Raw genomic sequence first — 26,272 nt, 5'->3', positions numbered from 1 at the left:
ATACAAGGTCATCCAATGACCCTCCACCCAAAATTCATCATCCCGAGTGAAGGTCTCCTTTTTTTAAACAATTTTCATTCTACTATCTGCAGAAATGAACAAAATATGGACAGGCTGTTGTTTGTTTCTACTGTTCAACTTAATTAGCTGAGAGGTAAGAAAGATGTGCAAACATTGCAGTTCAGGTATACATTACGCCTTCTCTCTCTCTCTCTCTCTAAATATACATATGAAAAGAGACCTACTGTCTTAAGAGAGATGAGACATGCAGTGCTATTGCAGTTACACTGGAGGTGCAGATAGGGAACATTTACAAGAAGAGCAATTAGGAATGTGCAGAGCGCCACCTAGAAGAAGGTCAATACCGCCAAATACTATGGAGCAGGCCTTAAGCCCAATGCCCTTCTGTCCTCTAACCGCAGCAACTGGTCACTCATCAGAGCAAGCTGCCAATAAAATCATGAGACAGCATAAGATCAATTGTCGATTACACTTGAAAGTGGTAAGATAACGCATTGGATGAAGCAGCCATATTGTGAGATTAATACCCCACCAATGCTTTAGGAACAGACGACACCTCTGGGGCCTACATGGGCTTACTAAAAAAAAAAAAAAAAAAGAAAGTGTGAAAATAAGTTATGATGTGCAGGATGCAGTAACCCAAAACAACCAACCAATCAGAATTCAGTGTGCTGCAGGCACATTAGTGAAAGGTGAATTCCGATTTGTTGCTGTGGATTAGTATACTTGGCAATTTAGTCTCTGCCCTATTAAAGCTGAAGTTAAATCTGCTACCCACTGCCCCCCCCCTTCCAGTTCCTCCCCCTAAATCAACATACTTTAAAATGCTGAAATTAAGCCTGTTTTTATTGCATACCTTATTGTAGACCCAATGATATTATCACTGTGTCTCAATGCTTCTTTATGCAATGCAGGCAGATCATGGCTGGTTGGAGGGTTCGGCAAGGTTCTGTACATAGCTTCCTGAACACATCACAACACCCTGCCTCAGTACTCTACTCAAGAGCCCGCCGCCCCGATGCAAGCAGTGGGCTGGGTCTAGGGAGGAGTTATGAAAATATCAATATTCCATGATGGGCAGGTATCAGTCTGGGGGAGTGGGAGTTCCTAGACAGGCTGTATTTGCATGCAGACCACCCTAGAGAACTCACACATGTGATGCTGAGCCTCCATGAGTCCAAGAACTGAAGTCTAATGAAGGAAAGGGGAGGGTCAGGGACAGTCCCTTTTATTTGGGGAAGCAGTGGGCTGGTTCTTGGGAGGAATTTTGCAAATATTATGGGTTGGTATGAGTCTGGGGGAGTGGGTGTTCCTAGACAGGCTGTATTTGCATGCAGACTGCCCTCGGTACCTCCCACATGTGATGCTGAGCTGCCACAAGTCAGTTCCCCCCCCCAAAATAAACTTTTACTTCCCCCCCATGTTAAATGAAGCCATTGGGAGCCATGGATACTCATAGCTTATGCAGGACTATGGACAACCACTCCTACCAAGTGATTGGCAAGCATATGGGGTATTTCATGATCAGAGCAGCAGGGGAGCAAATAAAGGTAAGTATATGCTGGAAAGGGGCGGGATTAAAGAAAACCTGTTGTTCTTCCCTAATTGGCAAAGCACAGGCTTGCTTTAGACTAAAGACAGCAGGCCGGAGGTCGTCTCAAGCTAGATTGGTCAGGTCACATGGTCCTGCAATCACATGAATGCAGGATCATTTCACAAGATGGCTGCCCCTCTAAGCAGTAGTTTCTCATAAACCGATGGGCTGTATTCTTAAAAACAGTGCTGGATCTCACAAGAATGGCTTACGTGGAGGAACTGATGGTCCCAGTTTAAGTGCGCGGCTACAGGACAGATTGGAGCGTCTGTGTGCGGCGGTGGGGAGTGCAATGAGCGCTATACAGAAGTGGGATTATTTACAATGCGAATAGCGTATCGTCGACCCGTTCCTGTTTCTTTCGGTTGGCCGGGTTGCCCACCACGGTGGGCTCTGTGCTGGGAGGAGATGGGAGATCCGGTACCCTTTCAGCTGCCTTGGCTCGCTCTTCTAGGAACTTATCAAATTCTAAGAAAAAAAGAAAATTGTACAAATTGTTATAAATTTGGTTTTATAGCAGGAAGGTATTAAACGGGTAAAAAAGGCACTTAAAATGGTTGTAAACCTTTACATATGTCCAGTGAAGTGGCTAACCTTAGGTGATACACAGAGATTAAACAAATCCTCCTAGATAGGTTGTATCTGTTTATCTGTAGCCCCCTCTCCTCCACATCCATTCAAGGTTCTGAATTTTTAAGCCTGTCTGAGAGTTCAGAAAAACAGGGGGCAGGGAGCTGAAATGACACTCTGCAGAGCTCAGTGACGAGAGCTCTGAGAGCTCATTGGAGGGAAGGGACACACCCCACTGCACACCGCACCCAGGAACAGAGCTGAGGCTGTCAATCACAGGCCGTGTGCTAGAGGTCCTTCCCGTTACCTTTTTTCTCTTGGTGTCATGAAAACGTGTCAGAAGTGGTTCATGCTGATCGCTAAGGAACAAAGCAGCAGACAGAATGTACACTTAGTGCTTTTATTTGAGACAAGTACACACTAATGAGGGATATGCTTTGTTCATGTCTGAGGTTGACAACCACTTTAAAGAGACCTTTTTGCCTATTTAGGGAAAATGATAAAGTCCACCCCGTGAGCCAATTATAATCACCTTCATGGCGATCTCCTGCTGCTCCTTCCTCTGTCAACGGCACTGCAAAATACCAGGTGTCAAACTTTGGGGGCAATGATGTCACCTCCCCCCCTTTCCCCCTCCCTCCATTACTGTGTTTGGGCCTAGCGGTTAAACGCTAAGCTGGAGCACTGCATCATGAACAGAATTCACATGCTCCCCCATATCCTAAAGCTCTGCCAAGGTGAATACAAGTCGGTTAGTGGGTGGGCTTTAAAGAAACCCTGCCACTTTCCCTCAATGGGTAAGGTGACTGAGTCTCTTTAAATGGTAAATTCCCTTTAATAAATGTAAGTAGGCCTGTCAATCCTATATGTATTAATAGTATGAATTTTCTTTAAAATTAACCTGTGCTCCATTTTCACTTAAAAAGTAACCATAGGCATGCGCACACTCTAATCACCACATATGGCGCAGATTCCCCCCGTTTAGACCCCTGAAAGCATGGCGTGTGTATACCCCTGTGCAGCTGGTCCTGCACTGTATGCGATGACATCAGAGTGTAACCGATGGAGTGCCAAAGAGAAAAAAAAAACTGGTCGCTAGGAGAAAGCCTGCAGAAGCGAGGGATAACAGAAGTAAAACTGCCAAAGGGTCTTTTCACACGGGCTTTCCGCCCGGCAGACTACGTTTTGCTCAGCGGGGATCGATCCGCCGATCCCTGCTGAGCAGGCGGATGACAGCTCCATCTCCGCTTACTTTCCAGAGACAGACCTGTCAGATACCCGCTCTCCTCTATGGGGAGATCGGATGAAAATGGACCGCCTGACGGTTTTCATCCGATCCTATCCGACCCGATCCTCCAGACGGATGGAAAATAGGGTTTCCATCTGTCTGAATTTCACGTACAGGATCGGATCGGATAGCAGCGGGTGTCATCGAACACATCACCGCTGACATCCGCTGCCCCATAGGGATGCATGGAGCATCCGATCAGGCCTGCCTGAAAAACGGACAGGCTGACCTGATCGGAAAGCCCATGTGAAAGGGGCCTAGTTTTCCCTTAGACAACAAAGGGCATTTGACCCTTGCAGTGTATGAAGAGCCCCACTGCGAGGGTAGTTTTTACATTTACCTTTAAAAATGTAAACAAAAGCAAGTCTTTGCCTGGGACAGGTGCACTTTAAAAATCCACCTATCTTTTGCCCAGGACAGGTACATTTTAAAGGTTCACTGTACAGGTAACCTATTTTTTGCACAGGACAGGTTGACTTGAACCTCCTTAGCACAGACGACAGGCGCCACTACAGTCCTAGCTACGGACTGTCCAGTAAAGAAGTTCCACCATGGAGAAGGAATCTGATTCAGTAATTGCTATGTGATGTCTTAAAGCAGTGGTCTCCAAACTTTGGCCCTTTGCTTGCCTCTATCCGGCCCTTGGGGCACTATTCCATACAAAACTGACACCAATGATGGGACACTATTCCTCCCACTGACACCAAGGGTGGGGTGCTATTCCTCCCACTGACACCAAGGGTGGGGTGCTATTCCTCCCACTGACACCAATGATGGGGCACTATTCCTCCCACTGACACCAATGGTGGGACACTATTCCTCCCACTGACACCAATGGTGGGACACTATTCCTCCCACTGACACCAATGGTGGAACACTATTCCTCCCACTGACACCAATGATGGTGCACTATTCCTCTCACTGACAAGGGTGGGGCACTATTCCTCCCACTGACACCAATAGTGGGGCACTATTCCTCCCACTAACACCAATGATGGGGCACTATTCCTCCCACTGACAACAAGGGTGGGGCACTATTCCACCCACTGACACCAATGGTGGGGCACTATTCCTCTCACTGACACCAATGGTGGGGCACTATTCCTCCCACTGACACCAATGGTGGGGCACTATTCCTCCCACTATTCATCTACAAAAGGTTGTTGGCATCCACAGTCTCAAGGTGTGTGGTTATGAATAAGCGATTTTTATCGTGAAACGCGTCAACCCGACACGTCTGTCCGTGTATTGCACTGTCTGTCTGCTGTATTTATGGAGAATAAAGGAGTCCTATGGATTTTCATTTAACATCTCTGAGTGTGGTCTTTCTCTTTTTTGGATGTCTACATGCTTGGATGGCGGATCTGACCTGCACCAAGTGCTGAACTTGCACCTGAGCGGCTTTCTTCCTTGTTTTTGTTTGCGGGGCACTATTCCTCCCACTGATACCAAGGGTGGGGTGCTATTCCTCCCACTGATATCAACAATAGGGTACTATTCCTTCCACTAAAACCAATGATGGGAAACGGTTTACTTCCACTGACGCATGGATACTATTTACTCCCACTGCTCCCCCTAAAGTCTGAAGGACAGTAAACTGTCCCTTTGTTTAGAAAGTTTGGAGACCCCTGTCTTGAAGGGTTAGTTCAGCTTTCCAAAAAAGCCCAAAAAGGTAAAGAGACGCTGCATTACTTTTACAAGCAATGTAAGGGGGTCCCCCATCCCCCTTTACCAGGTCCTCCTCTGCAATCTGGGAGTCCGGTAAGGATGCAAAACAGTGGAAGGAACGAATGTCGTCCCCCCCCCCCCCCCCCCGCAGAAACCAAAAGAGAGAGGGTTTTGTCACTTCTGGTTTCCGTCTGTTGTTTACTGGCCATTGCCGGCTTAGAAAAGCTTTGGATCAAACCGATCCGAATTTGAGCAAAAGCTTTTAAGGGCAGAGGAGACATCTGGGGTCTCACAGGACCTGCCACTGCTCGCTATCACAAGAGATGTTTACAATTCTTGTGGTTGCAATAAAAGTGATAAAAAAAAAAAAAAACAAAATGTAAAAAAACTGCAAAAAATTGAATAAAATAAATAAGTAAAAAAAAAAAAAAAACAGTTTAAAGCGCCCCCATCTGCCCGTGCTTGCGCACAAATGCTGGTCCCGCACACATATGTAAACGGCGATTGCACCGCACATGTGAGGTATCGCCGCAAACATCAGAGTGAGAGTAACAACTCTAGCTCCAGAACTCCTGTGTAACCCTAAACTGGTAACCTATAAAGGTTTTTAAATTGTTGTCTATGGGGATTTTTGGGTACCATCGTTTGGCGCCCTTCCATGGGTGGACACAATTTTAAAGAGTGGCATGTTTGGTATCGATTTACTCAGCGTAACATCATCTTTTATGTTTTACCAAAAACGTGGGTACTATATTGTGTTTTTGTGCATTAAAATATATTTTTCCAAAAATGTTGCGTTTGCGCAAATACTGTGTGACCTAAAAATATGCAACACCCACCATTTTATTCTCCAGGGACTCTGTTTTCAAAATATATAATGTTTGGGGGTCCTAAGTAGTTATGAAAAACCAGAAAGGAAGAGGTGAAAAAGTTAATTCAACCCCACATATATCAGGCTTTTAAATGGGGACTCCCAAATGAAAGACCAACCATATCTTAATAACTTAGAAACTTAGAAAAATACAAAAATGCATTTTTGCACTTTTCTAATAAGTTATTGATATGGTTGGTCTTTCATTTGGGAGTCACCATTTAAAAGCCTGATATATGTGGGGTTAGATTAACCTCTTCACCTCTTCCTTTCTGTTTTTTCATATGTAGCAAATCTTTCTAACTCACATCTATTACCATAAGACACAATATACTTGGTTCTAAATAGTAGTCTAGCAAAAAAATGATGTTTTATACATGTAGGAGAGAGATGCCAGAATTGGCGCAGACTGGAAGTCGTTAAACTTCATTAGCTTATATTTCTTCTGCAAACACAAAAGACTTACCTTCACTTGTCACTCCTTCCTCCAGCTCATCCCCCTTCTAGAATAAAAACAAAGAGAAACGCACAATGAAGCTGGCTGAAGATTACAATGTGATAAAAGGAAAAAACTTGAAAGGAATAAAATAAGACTTTTGTATCAATGACACAGAATGGAGTGATGTGCCAAACTCCCATCTATTTGCAATGACATTGAGGCAAACCATACAGGATTCATTTTCTTTCCTTCAACCAGTGGGATGAAGGAAAGGAAATGAATCAATTCCCCCATCCACATATTTGATATGGAAGGGGGAATCCCTCCTGTGGAGCTATTGTATTCTGACAGCTGGGAGAGTTCCCCTCCATTAGAATACACTGATCAGCATCGCTGGCTATATCAGGCAACAATGATCGAGCAAAATGTTCCCAACAGGCTGACTGTACAGAAGCCGATTGAGAGATAGACTTCTGTACAACCAGCCTGCCCATGAATGGATTAAAATTTGGCCACTTCAGCAGGGACTGAATTTCAATTAATCCACGGCCAGTCTAACTCAGCGAGCAAAGCTGGTGATGTCATTAGGTGCTACTGACCGCACTGACTTAAACAATAGCCGACTCTGGAATAAAAAAAAATAAAAAATAAATAAATAAATAAAAATAAAAAAAATTGTCTGACTGATTTGCAAACCTATCTTTTGCCCAGGACAGGTTCACTTGAACCTCCTTAGCACAGATGACATAGATGTCTGGTCTCCTGGTCCCCCTTTAAAGGTCTGAAAAGAGTGATGTCTGGTCTCCTGGTCCCCCTTTAACCACTTAAGCCCCGGAAGATTTCCCCCCCTTCCTGACTAGGGTTTTTTTTGCGATTTTTTTTTACTGCGTGACTTTAACGGACAATTGCGCAGTCGTGCGACGCTGTACCTGAACGAATTTGGCGTCCTTTTTTTCCCACATACAGAGCTTTATTTTGGTGGTATTTGATCACCTGTGCAATTTTTTGATCACGCGCTATAAACAAAAAAAGAGCGTAAATTTTGCAAAAATAATATTTTTCACATTTTTTTTATATGAAATTCCCCCAAAAAAAATGTAAAAATCAAAATTTTTTAACATTTTCGGCCAATTTGTTTTATGCTACATATGTTTGGTAAAAAAAAAAAAAAAAAAATCGCAAAAAGCGTATTTTGATTGGTCTGCGCAAAAGTTATCGCGTTTACTAACAAAGGGAAAGATTTTTGTCATTTTTGGTGTTTTTTTTTAAACGAGTAATGGCGGCGATCTGCGATTTTTTTTTGCGGGACTGCGACATTGCGGCGGACAGATCGGACCCTTGACTGACATTTTTGACACTTTTGGGGTTACCAGTGACATTACTGCAGTAATCAGTGCTATACATTGTTACTGTAAAAATGACACTGGCAGGGAAGGGGTTAACTGTATTGGAGAGGGAGGGGTTAAGTGTGTCCTAGGGGCGTGTTTCTAACTGTGATGGGACATGGCTACTAGTGTAAGAACAGAGATCAACGGTTCTACATAGTAGAACCGTCTGATCTCCATTTTTACACAGGGGAGAATGACAGGCGGCTTGTTTACATAAGCCGCCTGCCTTTCTCCCTTCCCGGCAAACGATCGCGAGTGACGGGCGGACATCGGGTCCGCCGGTCACACGCACTGACTTGTTAGGGAACGAGCTGGGGAGGGCGTGCGCCTCAGCGGGCGCGCGCTCGCCCGCTATTGGCTCACAAGCCAGTGACAGGCTAGTGACGTACCGGTACGTCACTTTGCCTGGCCGGGGCTGACCGCCGCAGTATATGTACTTGCGGCGGTCGGCAAGTGGTTAAAGGTCTAAAAAGAGTGATGTCTGGTCCTCCTTTAAAGGTCTGAAAAGAGTGATGTCTGGTCCTCTGGTCCCCCTTTAAAGGTCCAAAGAGTGTTTTCTAAGGCCCCTTTCACACATGCTGTCCGTTTGTCCCTTTTTCATCCATCCGTTGATGGTTTAAAAGCAGACATCAATGCATTTCTATGGAATAACTGATGTAAATGGATGCTCATCCATTTACATAAGTTTACATCCGTCATCATCCATTTTTTAAACTGATCAAAGCTCTATTTTTCTTCCGCTAAAAAAACGGATCGGACGAAAAACGGATGTAAACTGACTAAGGCCCCTTTCACACGGGCTTTCCAATCAGGTCCGCCTGCCAGTTTTTCATGCGGACCTGATCGGATGCTCCATGCACCTCTATGGAGCAGAGGATGTAAGCGGTGACACATGCTTTGACACCCGCTGCCATCCAATCTGATCCTGTCTGTGAAATCCAGATGGATGGTAACCCTATTTTCCATCCGTCTGGAGGATGGGATCGGATGAGAACAGACAGGCGGTCCGTTTTCATCCGATCTCCGATAGAGGAGAGCGGGGATCTGACAGCTCCGTCTCTGCACAGTAAGCGGAGACGGAGCTGTCACCCGCCTGCTCAGTGGGGATCGGCAGTTTGATCTCCCGCTGAGCAAAACAGAGTTTGCCGGGGCGGAAAGCCCGCGTGAATGGACCTAAATGATCAGTCTCTCATCCGTTTTTGCATTGGTAGTGGATGTAAAAAAAAAAAAACTGATGATCACTGATGGAAAAACGAATGAAAAACTCATGAATACTTTATACATTTTGACGTGACTCAACTGATGAAATAAACAGTCCGCACATGTGAAAGAGCCCTTAAGGGGGATCTGTCATTTTGCCCACTCAAAGAAAAGTGACAGGTTCTTTTGAAACAATACACTATATTGTCAAAAGTATTGGGACACCTCCCTTTACACGCACATGAACTTTAATGGCATCCCAGTCTTAGTCTGTAGGGTTCAATATTGAGTTGGCCCACCCTTTGCAACTATAACAGCTTCAACTCTTCTGGGAAGGCTGTCCACAAGGTTTAGGAGTGTGTCTACATGTATTCACAAACGTGTGCAAAGACCTGTTTTTAAAGCGGTAGTAAACCCCACTTGGTCATTTTTACCTACAGGTATGCCTATATTAAGGATTACCTGTAGATAAAATGAATATCTTCTAAACGTGCACCATTTAGGAGATATTCACCTTGGATGCAGCCAGTGACATCAACAGCGCATGAGCTCTGAAAGACCAGGGGAAGATGTCAGCCCTCTCAGCGGTGACAGCACGCCGCTGGAAGAATTAGTTCTAAGGTAAGTACTCCATAATGTGCTAGTGTGTGATGCACATTTTGGCACATTATACAATTGCCTTACAGGTGTTTTTTTGTTAACAGCCACGCTTTTTTAACGTAAATTATTAGACAGTTCTAATATATATATATATATATATATATATATATATATATATACACAGTGGGTACGGAAAGTATTCAGACCCCCTTAAATTTTTCACTCTTTGTTATATTGCAGCCATTTGCTAAAATCATTTAAGTTCATTCTTCTTCCTCATGAATGTACACATAGCACCCCATACTGACAGAAAAACACAGAATTGTTGACATTGTTGCAGATTTATTAAAAAGGAAAAACTGAAATATCACATGGTCCTAAGTATTCAGACCCTTTGCTCAGTATTTAGTAGAAGCCCCCTTTTGATCTAATACTGCCAGGAGTCTTTTTGGGAAAGATGCAACAAGTCTTTCACACCTGGATTTGGGGATCCTCTGCCATTCCTCCTTGCAGATCCTCTCCAGTTCTGTCAGGTTGGATGGTAAACGTTGGTGGACAGCCATTTTTAGGTCTCTCCAGAGATGCTCAATTGGGTTTAAGTCAGGGCTCTGGCTGGGCCATTCAAGAACAGTCACGGAGTTGTTGTGAAGCCACTCCTTCGTTATTTTAGCTGTGTGCTTAGGGTCATTGTCTTGTTGGAAGGTAAACCTTCGGCCCAGTCTGAGGTCCAGAGCACTCTGGAGAAGGTTTTTGTCCAGGATATCCCTGTACTTGGCCGCATTCATCTTTCCCTCGATTGCAACCAGTCGTCCTGTCCCTGCAGCTGAAAAACACCCCCACAGCATGATGCTGCCACCACCATGCTTCACTGTTGGGACTGTATTGAACAGGTGATGAGCAGTGCCTGGTTTTCTCCACACATACCGCTTAGAATTAAGGCCAAAAAGTTCTATTTTGGTCTCATCAGACCAGAGAATCTTATTTCTCACCATCTTGGAGTCCTTCAGGTGTTTTTTTAGCAAACTTCATGCGGGCTTTCATGTGTCTTACACTGAGGAGAGGCTTCCGTCGGGCCACTCTGCCATAAAGCCCCGACTGGTGGAGGGCTGCAGTGATGGTTGACTTTCTACAACTTTCTCCCATCTCCTGACTGCATCTCTGGAGCTCAGCCACAGTGATCTTTGGGTTCTTCTTTACCTCTCTCACCAAGGCTCTTCTCTCCCGATAGCTCAGTTTGGCCGGACGGCCAGCTCTAGGAAGGGTTCTGGTCGTCCCAAACATCTTCCATTTGAGGATTATGGAGGCCACTGTGCTCTTAGGAACCTTAAGTGCAGCAGAAATCTTTTTGTAACCTTGGCCAGATCTGTGCCTTTTTCTGTCTCTGAGCTCTTCAGGCAGTTCCTTTGACCTCATGATTCTCATTTGCTCTGACATGCATTGTGATCTGGAAGGTCTTATATAGACAGGTGTGTGGCTTTCCTAATCAAGTCCAATCAGTATAATCAAACACAGCTGGACTCAAATGAAGGTGTAGAACCATCTCAAGGATGATCAGAAGAAATGGAAAGCACCTGAGTTAAATATATGAGTGTCACAGCAAAGGGTCTGAATACTTAGGACCATGTGATATTTCAGTTTTTCTTTTTTAATAAATCTGCAACAATGTCAACAATTCTGTGTTTTTCTGTCAGTATGGGGTGCTATGTGTACATTCATGAGGAAGAAGAATGAACCTAAATGATTTTAGCAAATGGCTGCAATATAACAAAGAGTGAAAAATTTAAGGGGGTCTGAATACTTTCCGTACCCACTGTATATATATATATATATATATAGTGCCGTGCGAAAGTATTTGCCCCCCTTGAACTTTGCGACCTTTTGCCACATTTCAGGCTTCATACATAAAGATATACAACTGTAATTTTTTGCGAAGAATCAACAACAAGTGAGACACAATCATGAAGTGGAACGAAATTTATTGGATATTTCAAACTTGGTAACAAATAAAAAACTGAAAAATTGGGCGTGCAAAATTATTCAGCCCCTTTACTTTCAGTGCAGCAAACTCTCTCCAGAAGTTCAGTGAGGATCTCTGAATGATCCAATGTTGACCTAAATGACTAATGATGATAAATAGAATCCACCTGTGTGTAATCAAGTCTCCGTTTAAATGCACCTGCACTGTGATAGTCTCAAAGGTCCGTTTAAAGCGCAGAGAGCATCATGAAGAACAAGGAACACACCAGGCAGGTCCAATATACTGTTGTGGAGAAGTTTAAAGCCGGATTTGGATACAAAAAGATTTCCCAAGCTTTAAACATCCCAAGGAGCATTGTGCAAGCGATAATATTGAAATGGAAGGAGTATCAGACCACTGCAAATCTACGAAGACCTGGCCGTCCCTCTAAACTTTCAGCTCATACAAGGAGAAGACTGATCAGAGATGCAGCCAAGAGGCCCATGATCACTCTGGATGAACTGCAGAGATCTACAGCTGAGGTGGGAGACTCTGTCCATAGGACAACAATCAGTCGTATACTGCACAAATCTGGCCTTTATGGAAGAGTGGGAAGAAGAAAGCCATTTCTTAAAGATATCCATAAAAAGTGTCGTTTAAAGTTTGCCACAAGCCACCTGGGAGACACCAAACATGTGGAAGAAGGTGCTCTGGTCAGATGAAACCAAAATCTAACTTTTTGGCAACAATGCAAAACGTTATGTTTGGCGTAAAAGCAACACAGCTCATCACCCTGAACACACCATCCCCACTGTCAAACATGGTGGTGGCAGCATCATGGTTTGGGACTGCTTTTCTTCAGCAGGGACAGGGAAGATGGTTAAAATTGATGGGAAGATGGATGGAGCCAAATACAGGACCATTCTGGAAGAAAACCTGATGGAGTCTGCAAAAGACCTGAGACTGGGACGGAGATTTGTCTTCCAACAAGACAATTATCCAAAACATAAAGCAAAATCTACAATGGAATGGTTCACAAATAAACATATCCAGGTGTTAGAATGGCCAAGTCAAAGTCCAGACCTGAATCCAATCGAGAATCTGTGGAAAGAACTGAAAACTGCTGTTCACAAACGCTCTCCATCCAACCTCACTGAGCTCGAGCTGTTTTGCAAGGAGGAATGGGCAAACATTTCAGTCTCTCGATGTGCAAAACTGATAGAGACATACCCCAAGCGACTTACAGCTGTAATCGCAGCAAAAGGTGGCGCTACAAAGTATTAACTTAAGGGGGATGAATAATTTTGCACGCCCAATTTTTCAGTTTTTTATTTGTTAAAAAAGTTTGAAATATCCAATAAATTTCATTCCACTTCATAATTGTGTCCCACTTGTTGTTGATTCTTCACAAAAAAATACAGTTTTATATCTTTATGTTTGAAGCCTGAAATGTGGCAAAAGGTTACAAAGTTCAAGGGGCCGAATACTTTCACAAGGCACTGTATATATATCTATATATATATTATACAGGATTTATATAGCGCCAACAGTTTGCGCAGCGCTTTACAATGTGAGGGAAGACAATACAGTTACAATACAATTCAAAACTGGAGGAACTAGAGGATATAAATATATATATATATATATATATATATATATATTTTTTTTTTTTGCAGTTGGCGTACTTCAAACATGTCCGATCATATAAGCAGACAAAAGCTGGTTAGTTTAAAGGTCATTTAAATCAATGAAATACAATCCAGATGCATAAAAAACAGTGCACAGTGTTTGGGTTGGTTTTCTCTAGAAAGCTCCCATATAATGAGCAGAAAAGCCTGTCCCCTGCCAGCATGTGGCAGAAAAGGCCCTTTGCTCTCTGTTGACCTGTAGCACGGAGCAAAAGCTCTCCAGTCAGCAGCAATCATGAGTTTTGCTTACTGCAGAGATTTAAGTCTGACTCAGCAGGGGACATGTTGGAACTCTACAGAGAGACCACTGTTTCCACACAGAGAGCAAGGGTCTTTCTATGCAGCATGATAGTAGGGGACAGACTTTTTTTTTTTTTAAAGGAAAAGGGTGTTCCCTGATGCCGCACATCTTAGGAATCCTATGAAGGTGGATGGAGTGGCAACCTCAGCCTAGACTCTGATCAGGCCACACCCTCAACGCATTTCGCTCTGCCCCCTGGAGCTTAGTCATGGGGATAGGCTTTTTTTACTTAGGCTGTGGCTACTTTCTAAAAGAAACCAACCATAAGACTTTGCACACCTTCTGTTTAAAGAAAAAAAGTTAACTTGGGGTTTAAAGCAGAACTAAACCCTTCTATCATTTACAACCAAGGAAGCTGCCATCTTAGCCTCGGATTGATCTGCAGGTGTCATAGTGCTGCACATGTGATCAGCTATGACAACGGTCATTTGATGGCTTGATATTTGTAGGTTGAGTGTACACGCACTTGTGATAGTTATCTTTCATGGTATGCCTTGAATGTAATTGTTTGGGGAAACAATGAAATTGATGGGTTTAGTTACGTTTTGAAGCAGAACTAAACCCGTCATAAAACAGTTCCATTCACAGTATGGCAGGAATGCTAACAATTATTTACTTGTGCTGTAAACCAAACTGTCAAACCATCAAATGGCTGGTGTCATAATTAGTGATCAACCAATATCGGTTTTTCGTTGCCGATACCGATATTTTGGCCAATACATATTGGTATGGGCCAATATGCGCTGATATTTTTGTACATTTAAAAAATATATATATATATATATTTTTGACAGGTACTCTTGTGGAGGGATCTGGGGGGTCTTAAAGAACCCAAATCCCTCCTCTGCACCTAAAAGCATTCAAAATGCAAAGTCTGGCTGTTTTGAATGCTGTCATTTTTTTTTAATCTGGCGCCAGAACCCGGAAGTGATGTCACTCATGACATCACTTCCGGGTTTTTACATGGAGACCCAATCAGAGCCGAATGCTGCTTTGATTGGGTCTTCGGTGGCCCTGCAGGCTGGTTGCCCGGGTCTTCTGGTGGGACGGGAGACCCGGGCGAGCCGCGATAGGCGGCGGGAGGGGGAACACGCCCCCTCCCGCTCCTTGAAATGACAGCCGAGCGGCTTCTCATCCGCATTGGTTGTTGTTACAAGACAGCCGACTGTCGGCTATGGATGCCGATACCGGGGTGAAGCCTCTAGCTGCAGGCATCACTCCGATACAAGCACTTTCCTAAAATATCGGCAATATTGGTCACCTCCGGGGCCGATTCCGATATATCGGGAAAAGTGCATATCGGCCCTCGATATATTGGCTTTGCCGATAATCGGTCGATCCCTAGTCATAATTGATCCAGCACCATGGCACCTGCAGATCAAACCGAAGCTAAGATGGCAGCTTCCTTGGCTGAAAAGTATAGGAGGGTTTAGTTCCCCTTTGAAATGCCTCAAAATTGCCAAATCTATGGGCTGCATAAGCCATAATAAAAGCGTAGCACCTTGGCACATCCTTACCTGAAATGATACACAACCATAAATACATTTTCAGTTACTACACCTAAGGACAGCATTATTGGGGGCAGGATTACTTAAGCACAAAGCGAATCTAGAAGACAGCATATAGCAGAGAAGAATCTCACCACGTCTGTACCGAGCCATTCCTCTAGGTCATCCATGTCTGAGGCCTGTGCCACGGGAATCTGCGGCAAGCAGGTGAAGCCAAAACACATCCGCATGCATGAGGGAGTGGTGGAACAGCCCAAAAAATAAAAAATAATAAAAAAATAAAAAAAGAAGCGAGATGCAAAAAAAAACAAAAACAAAATAATATGTGACAATGTGTAAAATGTGCTGGAGTTAAAACAAAATTTATGAACAAAAATTAAAATCAAATTATAGAGAGGCAGGTAGGGGTTAACAGCATGGTAATGTGAAATGAACAATGATGGGAAAATGCAATGGATGCCGGAGTGGGAAATGAACCAAGAAGCGAGCAAACATGGCACCCGTGTTACAATGGACTCGTTAGGAACACGCATGTTGGGGAAACACGGATCCCTCCTGATTTACTGTTCACTTGTGAGAGACAAGGGGGCCCAGAGACAGAAATAAGGGACATGCGGAGCCAGAAATGCTGCACACCCCACACTATGGAAAAGAACAAGACAAAAGAAGTCCCCCCAGAGGTTTTTTTTAGCAGCGATGTATTAAATCAAAAAAATTGTATTGACAATTCATAAAAGGCTTAATTCCACATGAGATTAAAATCTGGTTACAGGAACAAAGGAATCATCCAACAGTTGATAACATCCATGCATGGCAGTTATAATAGAACTGCCAAACAATGATATGCCCCGACGTGTTTCAATCTTTTTAAAGTCACGGTCTTCTTCAGGGGATCTATTCTATGAAATATATGCATAACATTAGTGATGTGATCCACTCCATTAATATTTCTACATGTAAAGATAAAAATGAGTATATGTATATATAAATATAATTACCACTGGAAGATGAAACAGCAGCTTGTACCCAAAGGTGTGGATCCAGACCCCTAATGGAGTCCCACAGATTTGCGTAGTGTTGGCGGGAAGATGGCTTGCAGGGAATCACTGTTGTGGCATATGGAGGAAAAGAGAGATCGGACTGCACTCCCCACAGGTTGGCTAAATTGCGTGAATAAATATGTAGTTTATGCAATTTTCATATTTCAATTTTCATTGCATGAACTACATATTTATTTACGTGCACTCCCGGATCAGATCTCTCTCTCCTTTCCTCCATATGCCACAATGGTGATTCCCCGCAAGCCATCTTCCCGTGAACACTACACGAATAGGTGGGACCCCATAGGGACTGTCTGGATCAACACCTTTGGTTACAAGCTGCTGTTTCATCTTCCAGTGGTAATTATATTTATATATACATATGCTCAGGGCTTTTTTTCTCAGAGAATAGGTGCAGGAACTCCCCCTTCTAAGTAACTTTGTGTCTCCGCCCCCTACCCAACTAACCCTTGGTTCCACCCCTTCCAACCTCCGAGCACTGACCCTTGGTTCCACCCCCTACCCAGCATCCAGTACAGTCCCTTTTAGAGAATATAGGGCCAAGTATAATTTTGTATTGGAATGTATGGAATTTGGTTATGATAACAAGAAAAGCAATAAAATAGATTCCCCACAGCCAGCAGCAATAGACCCCCCCAGCAGCAGCAAAAGATCTCCCAGCAGCCAACATCAATAGACTCCCTAGCAGCCAGCAACAGTGGACCCGTCCCTAAACAGTAGATCTCTTCTAGCAACAATTAACCCTCAGTATCAAAAGATCCTCCACCAGCAACAATAGATTTCCATGCAAAAATATATCCCCTCCAGCAACAATAGATCTCCCAGCAGCCAGCATCAGTAGACCCTCCAGCACCCATTGGAGGTGCCGGAACTGCGTTCCCCCGCGTTCCCGCTGAAAAAAAGCCCTGCATATGCTTATTTTGTCTTTACATGTAGAAATATTAATGGAGTGGATCACATCACTAATGTTATGCATATATTTCATAGAATAGATCCCCTGAAGAAGACCGTGACTTTAAAAAGGTCGAAACTCGTCGGGACATATCATTGTTTGGGCAGCTCTATTATAGCGGCCATGCATGGATGTTATCAACCGTTGGATGATTCCTTTGTTCCTGTAACCAGATTTTAATCTTATGTGGCATTAAGCCTTTTATGATTTGTCAATTAAATGTATTTTTTTTTTACCAACAACATTTTTGACTTAATACATCGCTGCTAAAAAACGCTGGGGGAACTTCTTTTGTCTTGAACTACTAGCTTACAGCCAATGAGATCCTGCCTTTCACTGATCTGAGGCTGTGGTGGTCACGTTACTAGATATGGGGCTCCAGCTACATCCCCAGGGGGTTGTACACAATATTCATGTATCTTGGTACAGAAGATCATAGTCATGGACTGCATTGATTACATTTCTACCGACATTGGCACATGCATTATCTGGGTGCCCAAATTTATTTTAAATACATCTTTATATAGACTAGTTCTCTATAGGACCAATTTTGAGTCTATAAATCCATGTTCATTATTCCAGTCCCCATGAAGGGGAATTTTCGGACCCCCAAAATGTGTTGGCTGTTTTAGCTATTCCTTCCATTAACTGATTTTATCATTACAATACATTATATTACCAAAAGTATTGGGACGCCTGCCTTTACATGTGCATGAACTTTAATGGCTTTCCAGTCTTATTCACACATATGCGATGCGGGAACCCTGCGAATCCACTGCGGGTTCCCGCATTACACTCAACTCGCAGGCAGTTCACACTGCCATATGCGAATCGCTGGGGGTGTCAATACAGAGTTAAGGAAACCCCCCAGATCAGTTCGCATATTGCAGTGCGGACTGTCAGTTTGAACATTAATCGGATCGCATAGGTGTGAACACCCATGCGATCTGATTCTGGTGCGGACCCCAAAAAAGGGTTCTGTGCGAGTTTGGCCCGAATGCGATGCAAATTCAGCCAATCTGTATGGCTAAATTTGCATCGCACAGACATCGCATGTGATTTTCAGAGCAGTGCACTGCGAATCACATGCGATGTCTGTCATCGCACTAATGTGAACCGGCTCTTAGTCCGTAGGGTCTCTGTGCTGGAAGCATGCAGTGAGCAAACTCTCAGCATAGAAACATCAGTTGCCAAGCCACAGATATGTGCGGCATGTGGGCAATAGGACCCGTTCACACCACATACAGTGCAGTGCTTTTTTTTCTGCATCCAAAGACGCATGACAAGTAGGTTCTATGGGTTACAATGGCATTTTTCACACCAGTGCAGTGCGTTTCAATTGCAGAGAAAAAAGTACAAGATGCTGCTTTTTTTCCTGCACATAACTGTACTGGGACTTGGTAAAAAGAATGAAAAATGCACTAACTCCCCAGAAGAGTGGGGAAAAAAATGGGAAAAAAATGGGAAAAAAAGCATCTGGAATGCATCCAGAAATGCACCAAAAACGAATCAAAAACAAGTTAAAAATGTGCATGCAGAAATGTATCCGGAACGGATCTGGAGGATGTTTTTGTGGTGTGAATGGGTACTTAAATCCCACTATATTCGAAGCTGGGAGCTCATATAAGTTAGAGTTAGGTCCCGCATTTTGCCTTAAAGTGACTATACATGCGCTTTGAAATGTACAATTTTCAATCCAAAGGTTAGAAACAATTGATAAATTGGCTTTGTTGTTTCGACCCGGGCATGACGCCTACCAGGCAGAAGGGTGGAGAGTAGGTGGCGTGCTGAGGCCATCATACCAACACAATGGATTTTACAAGGTCCCATTAAACTTCACACGTGTCAGGGACTTTAGACAGGTACAGGGGGGGTCAGTAGGATCATACGGCTCCCAGCAGTGTAAACACAAGCCATGTCACCGGGGAATTTGAACTTGTACACAGACAAGGGATGTAATCGGTTTTGCATTGCTTCCTGTGATAGCGTGGCTGCCACCCATGCCCGGATAAGGGCATTTATAACACTCACTCAAGCTGAGGACTGATTGGACACAGCACTTCAATTAAAGTGAAATTTAATTTGAAAAAGTGATGTTTTGCTATGTTATAGGGAACATCAAGAAATGTTAATCATGCCAAAGCAGTACTCTAAGGCTGGGTTCACATAGGGGCGGCTTCAAAGTTGCCCGACTCTGAAGCCGCCCCGTGCAGTGCGACTTCAGCGGGGCTTGCATGCTACTTCTCTAAGAGCCGGTTCACATTAGCACGACTTGTCAGGTGACTTGTCAGCCTGACAAGTCGCGCTCCCTTGCGGTCCATTGACCGCTACAGGACCCGTTCTAATAGGAGCGACACAAGTCGCTCCGACTTAGAAAAAGGGTCCTGTACTATTTCGGGGCGACCTCGGAGCGACTTGCATAGACTTCCATTATGTGAAGTCCCTGCAAGTCGCTCCGAAGTCGTGGTGCAATGTAATGCACAAGTCGCCCCCGAAGTAGTAAGGAGTCGTGTCGCGCTAATGTGAACCAGCTCTAATAGAAGTCAATGCAAGTCGCCCCCCCAAAGTAGTGCAGGGACCTTTTTCTAAGTCGGAGCGATGTGAGTCGCTCTGATTAGAACGGTTCCAATAGCACTGAATGGAGCATGACTTGTCAGGCAGCTAAGTCGCCTGACAAGTTGCCCCAGTGTGAACCGGGACTAAAAGATTTACGTTTAGTTTGGAATTTCTTCTGAAAAAATAGCAGTGTGCGCCCTGATAGGCGACGGCCTGGGCTCTTCCTGTGGCTACAGCCTTATAGCTGTATATCCGCAGTGTGAGATCATCTAAGGCACTGCTGCCTCTGACTGCTAATCTAACCAGATTTGTGCTGCCCTCTGTTCTCCTTGCTCTTACATGGGGAAGCAAAGCCCTCAGTCTATCAACCGACCCCCACACACAGAAAAAGACATGGTAAGTCAGATCAGCTGCAGGCAGACCACAAGCAATAATATTCCAAGAAACAGAATCTTTCCTGTGCTCAAGTGGTATGCGGGAAGGTGGTGAGTGATCTGAATGGTCTTTTTAGCACAGATAAGGCGGTCTTGTTGTCCCCCTCAGGACCAAGGGTATCCAAAAAACACTGAAAGACAACAACAAGAGAAGGGCGCACCGACCTTGTGCCGTACCACTAAAAAAGTTTATTCAAATCCAAATAGGTAGCATACATTATACTCACAAACGTAAGATGTATACATGCATGTAGATAATGGGAACCAATCGCCTCCAGGACACTTCTATACTGCTGGATGGCATGATGGTGTCCACAATGACCTGGCTTACGTGTTTCGTCTTCCTCAGAGCCAAAATCGCCACAGCAGTGGTGATTTTGGCTCTGAGGAAGAGGGTTCTCCCTCGAAACACGTAAGCCAGGTCATTGTGGACGCCATCACGCCATCCAGCAGTGCTCCCGCTGTTACCAGCTGAGCTCAGCGGTGCTGCAGCAGGGAAGAAAGAGAGCACTGCACACGCCTGAGACTTGAAAGAGGGAGAGAGCTCATTCCATTGATACTGGTGGTATGGCTAACGTATGTAGCATCCTAGATCACTGGCAGGACGGTGTTGACCGATCAGGTCTCCGGTGAAAAATGTCATGACATCACTTTCGGTTACTAGAGCCTTAAAGATTTAAACAACAAAAAAATAATATTCAAAACAGCCAAACTTGGCGTTTTAAATTCTTTTAAGTGCAGAGGAGGGATTTGGGGTCTTTTAGACCCCAGATCCCTCCATAAAGAGTACCTGTCACTGCCAATTACTGCCACAAGGGATGTTTACATTCCTTGTAATAGCAATTAAAGTGATAAAAAAAATGTAAAGGTACAGTGTAAAAATAAAAAAAAACAATAAAATAAAATAAATAAGAATTTTTTTTTTTAAAGCGCCCCCATCCCTCTGTGCTCAGGCGCAGAAGCGAACACACACGTAAGTCGTGCCCTCATATGTAAACAGTGTTCAAACCACACATTATATATCGCCACAATCGTTACAGCTAGAGCAAAAATCCTACCAATAGACCTCCTCCCTAACTCAAAACTGGTAACTGTTACATTTTTTTTAAAGTTTTGCCTATGGAGATTTTTAAGTACCATAGTTTGTCGCCATTCCACAAGTATGTGCAATTTTAAAGCGTTACATATAAAGGTATCTATATCATCTTTTTCATGCAAAAACAATTGGACTAACTTTACTGTTTTTTTTTTTTTTCTTAATTCATGAAAGTGTATTTCTTCAGAAAAAAATTGCATTTGAAAGACCGCTGCACAAATACTGTGTGAAAAACAATATTGCAACGACCGCCATTTTATTCTCTAAGGTCTCTGCTAGAAAAAAAAAAAAAACAAGTGGTTAAATCCAGGTCATACCTTCTGCTGCAGTTGTGTACTTGGTACTGACTTTGAGCCCAGGCCGTTTTGAAATCATGTGGGCTCAGTTGAACTCGCACGATTTCAAGCTACCATTTTCAGTCCGATTTCGGGGCGATTTCACAGATATGTGTGCGGGTTCCTGCACAGAAGTCTATAGAAATCGCCCCCCCCCCCCGAAGTCGCCAACAATAGTACAGAAACTACTTTTGGGAATCGGTGCAGCGTCGCATAGAACAATTGCAATTACCCTCATTTTATTCTCCAGGGTCTCTGCTTTTTAAAAAAAAAAATACTTTTTAGGGGGTTTACAGTCAATTCTAGTAAAAAAAACAAAAACAAAAAAAACAAAGCCTAGTAAAGTCTTATCAGAAAAGCGGCTTTCTTTATAAATGGGGTTCAGTATAACATACAGAGCCGGTAATTATTTTGTGCTGTGCCCCAAAGATGTGAATGTACAATATAAATCTATCTATCTATCTCTCTCTATATATATATATATATATATATATACATACAGTGGGTACGGAAAGTATTCAGACCCCCTTAAATTTTTCACTCTTTGTTATATTGCAGCCATTTGCTAAAATCATTTAGGTTCATTCTTCTTCCTCATGAGTGTACACATAGCACCCCATACTGACAGAAAAACACAGAATTGTTGACATTGTTGCAGATTTATTAAAAAAGAAAAACTGAAATATCACATGGTCCTAAGTATTCAGACCCTTTGCTCAGTATTTAGTAGAAGCCCCCTTTTGATCTAATACAGCCAGGAGTCTTTTTGGGAAAGATGCAACAAGTCTTTCACACCTGGATTTGGGGATCCTCTGCCATTCCTCCTTGCAGATCCTCTCCAGTTCTGTCAGGTTGGATGGTAAACGTTGGTGGACAGCCATTTTTAGGTCTCTCCAGAGATGCTCAATTGGGTTTAAGTTAGGGATGCACCGAAATGAAATTCTTGGCCGAAGCCGAAGCCGAATAATAATAAAATGCTTGGCCGAAGGCCGAATACCGAACGCGGTGTTTCGCATTTTTTAACATAAAATATGCCCATTAGCGTGCCCCTTAACATAAAATATGCTCATCAGAGTGCCCCTTAACATAAAATATGCTCATCAGCGTGTCCCTTAGCATAAAATAAGGGGCACGCTGATGGGCTCATTTTATGTTAGGGGGCACTCTGATGGGCACATTTTATGTTAGGGGGCACTCTGATGGGCACATTTTATGTTAGGGGGCACTCTGATGGGCACATTTTATGTCAGGGGGCACGCTGATGGGCACATTTTATGTTAGGGGGCATTTGGATGGGCAAAACAAAACATTTAAATCAGCATTGCTCTTAACATAAAATATGCCTATTAGCGTGCCCCTTAAAATGAAATATGCCCATCAGAGTGCCCCTTAACATAAAATATGCTCATCAGCATGTCCCTTAGCATAAAATAAGGGGCACGCTGATGGCCACATTTTATGTCAAGGGGCACTTTATAGGGCACTGTGGCAACAACATATGGCAGTCTGCACACTAATGCTTGTGCAGCTGCCAGCAACTGTATTCTTCTCTCCCAAATGTGCTCAGCTGCACATCACATACCTCTATAACTGCAGCCAGAGCCAAATGCCGCAAACAGGGGGGGCGGGGCGTGGACCAAGTGTGAAGGAGCCGCCAGTCAGGAGCAGGGGGCGGGACGCGCGCGTGACGTCACACCCCCCTACGCGGCCGGACAGGACACCAGCGGGAAGGGAGCCGCGGTCAGGGCGGAAGCTACAGAGAATGCATACATATCAGAGGGTTACTGCAGAGGACATAATAGAGGACCGCGAGCCGCAATGAGGTGAGAGACATTGTTCGGCTTAAATTATTCGGCCTTTTGATTTATTCGGCCGAACACCGAAAGTGCCATTTTCCCTATTTTCGGCCGAATAATGTTCGGCCGCCGATTATTCGGTGCATCCCTAGTTTAAGTCAGGGCTCTGGCTGGGCCATTCAAGAACAGTCACGGAGTTGTTGTGAAGCCACTCCTTCGTTATTTTAGCTGTGTGCTTAGGGTCATTGTCTTGTTGGAAGGTAAACCTTCGGCCCAGTCTGAGGTCCAGAGCACTCTGGAGAAGGTTTTTGTCCAGGATATCCCTGTACTTGGCCGCATTCATCTTTCCCTCGATTGCAACCAGTCGTCCTGTCCCTGCAGCTGAAAAACACCCCCACAGCATGATGCTGCCACCACCATGCTTCACTGTTGGGACTGTATTGGACAGGTGATGAGCAGTGCCTGGTTTTCTCCACACATACCGCTTAGAATTAAGGCCAAAAAGTTCTATTTTGGTCTCATCAGACCAGAGAATCTTATTTCTCACCATCTTGGAGTCCTTCAGGTGTTTTTTAGCAAACTCCATGCGGGCTTTCATGTGTCTTACACTGAGGAGAGGCTTCCGTCGGGCCACTCTGCCATAAAGCCCCGACTGGTGGAGGGCTGCAGTGATGGTTGACTTTCTACAACTTTCTCCCATCTCCTGACTGCATCTCAGGAGCTCAGCCACGGTGATCTTTGAGTTCTTCTTTACCTCTCTCACCAAGGCTCTTCTCCCCCGATAGCTCAGTTTGGCCGGACGGCCAGCTCTAGGAAGGGTTCTGGTCCTCCCAAACGTCTTCCATTTGAGGATTATGGAGGCCACTGTGCTCTTAGGAACCTTAAGTGCAGCAGAAATCTTTTTGTAACCTTGGCCAGATCTGTGCCTTGCCACAATTCTGTCTCTGAGCTCTTCAGGCAGTTCCTTTGACCTCATGATTCTCATTTGCTCTGACATGCATTGTGATCTGGAAGGTCTTATATAGACAGGTGTGTGGCTTTCCTAATCAAGTCCAATCAGTATAATCAAACACAGATGGACTCAAATGAAGGTGTAGAACCATCTCAAGGATGATCAGAAGAAATGGAAAGCACCTGAGTTAAATATATGAGTGTCACAGCAAAGGGTCTGAATACTTAGTACCATGTGATATTTCAGTTTTTCTTTTTTAATAAATCTGCAACAATGTCAACAATTCTGTGTTTTTCTGTCAGTATGGGGTGCTATGTGTACATTCATGAGGAAGAAGAATGAACTTAAAGCGGAGTTCCAGCCATTTACTCACCTGTCCAACGGTCCAGCGATGCGGCCGCCGGAAGCCTCGATCCTCTCCCTCGGCGCCGGCATCACTGCTGTGGGCACCCGGCTGTTACAGTTTGCGGCTTCACAGCCGGGTACCCACTGCGCATGCGCGAGTCGCGCTGCGCGCCGTGATTGGCCGGCAATCTTCTGGGACCTCTGACGTGTCCCAGAAGATTGAAGGGAGGGAGGGGGAGAGGAGAACTTCCGCTCAGGGCGCCGCGGCGCTCCGAGCGGAAGTGGGAGCGGGTACCTGTCAAAACTAGGTACCCGCTCCCCCCCCCAAAAAATGACATGCCAAATGTGGCATGTCGGGGGGTCAGGACTCCCTAAAGCGGAAGTTCCACTTTTGGGTGGAACTCCGCTTTAAATGATTTTAGCAAATGGCTGCAATATAACAAAGAGTGAAAAATTTAAGGGGGTCTGAATACTTTCCGTACCCACTGTGTGTATATATATAAAAAAAAAAATATATATACATATATATATATATATATATATATATAAAATGTAAAGCACTGTGTAAATTGACAGTGCTATATAAGTACCTGTAATAAATAAGATCTATCTGGTATACGGTTACTTGGAGAGAATGGAATTAATGATTTTCCTACAAAACTAAATCCTTTAGTGCCACCTGATGGCTAACAGTAGGTACTGCACACCAATGATTTTGCATTACACATAGAAGAAAGTGCACTATCCCCTAGTGAGCAATCAGGTATGAGCATTAAGTAGCTGTCATGTCATGATGTCAGGTGTGCCAGCTCATCTACATAAAGGTTATGGTGTAAAAATGTATTAGTGGAAAGCACAGACAGACAACGGGGTGTTTGCAACCCTGACACTGTCTGCCTATGTTGTTGGTCAGTAAAATGCAACAGACTAGGAAGGAGTCAGGTGGTTACAGGGGCAGAGGAGAGAAGGGGGGGGGGGGGGGACTAGGCTCCTGGTATACCGCTCACCATTCCTTGCGTAATGAGCCACTGGTCTATGGGCTCCAAGTTTGAGCTGCCAGCTCTCGCTCTCCTCTGGATGAAACCCAGACCGTTCCCAGCACAGAGAAGGAACAGAGAGAACAGAGAAGGGACAGCAGAGAAACAGAGAGAGATTAAAAAAACAGTAAACAGCTGCGCTGGAAGCCTCTAGAAGCAAGTGTGGCCAGATGAAACGAAAGAACTACAACTCCCAGTATGCCTAACCTGCTATGAGGCTATAAGCTTGGATTGTCATAACAGTATTAAAATATAAAAGTTCACCAAAAATTGATATTTCAGTTTTGCACAGATGTTGGCAAGCTGCATCGCCCACCAGTTTTTACTTTTCACCTGGCTGGACTCCTGCGGTGAAATCTCTGTTTCTGGGTTCCCAGCTCCTCCTACTGCACCATTCGCTATGCTCTGCAAAAAGTTCCCAATTTTTTTTTATATAGAGGAATATAGATTATAAATTACGGTAGAATGAGGAGTGGGACTACGTCTTTCCTTACTGGACTGTGCTGCATAACATCCTTTGTCTCTGAATACTGCATCATTAATCATACTTAACCCTAGGTTCTCACCTCTACATGTGGCTGCGGGAACAGTAGCGATTTTCACACCCGCAACTGC

General features: G+C 44.1%; 1 protein-coding gene across 9 annotated transcripts in view; it reads right to left on the bottom strand.

Moving 5' to 3' along the window:
• Positions 1-1,538: 1,538 nt before the first annotated feature.
• The window catches only part of TOM1L2 (target of myb1 like 2 membrane trafficking protein), a 111,841-nt gene continuing 87,107 nt past the window's right edge, over positions 1,539-26,272 (bottom strand). For 2 of the 9 annotated variants that reach the window (XM_082260687.1, XM_082260692.1), the window contains 5 exons: positions 25,628-25,693; positions 15,228-15,287; positions 6,479-6,515; positions 2,718-2,759; positions 1,539-2,083 (listed from right to left, as the gene is read on the bottom strand). In XM_082260687.1, the coding sequence (XP_082116813.1) occupies positions 1,935-2,083; positions 2,718-2,759; positions 6,479-6,515; positions 15,228-15,287; positions 25,628-25,693 (354 nt within the window). In that variant the 3' untranslated portion in view covers positions 1,539-1,934. The remainder of the gene's footprint in view (positions 2,084-2,717; positions 2,760-6,478; positions 6,516-15,227; positions 15,288-25,627; positions 25,694-26,272) is intronic. The other 7 variants (XM_082260690.1, XM_082260694.1, XM_082260693.1 and 4 more) reach the window with 5 other exon arrangements.

The sequence above is a fragment of the Pelophylax lessonae genome (assembly GCF_965119305.1).
Source record: "Pelophylax lessonae genome assembly, chromosome: 6".
In the NCBI taxonomy this organism is placed as follows: Eukaryota; Metazoa; Chordata; class Amphibia; order Anura; family Ranidae; genus Pelophylax; species Pelophylax lessonae.
Note: the sequence above shows the minus strand (reverse complement) of the source record. Positions and strands in the feature narration are given on the sequence as shown.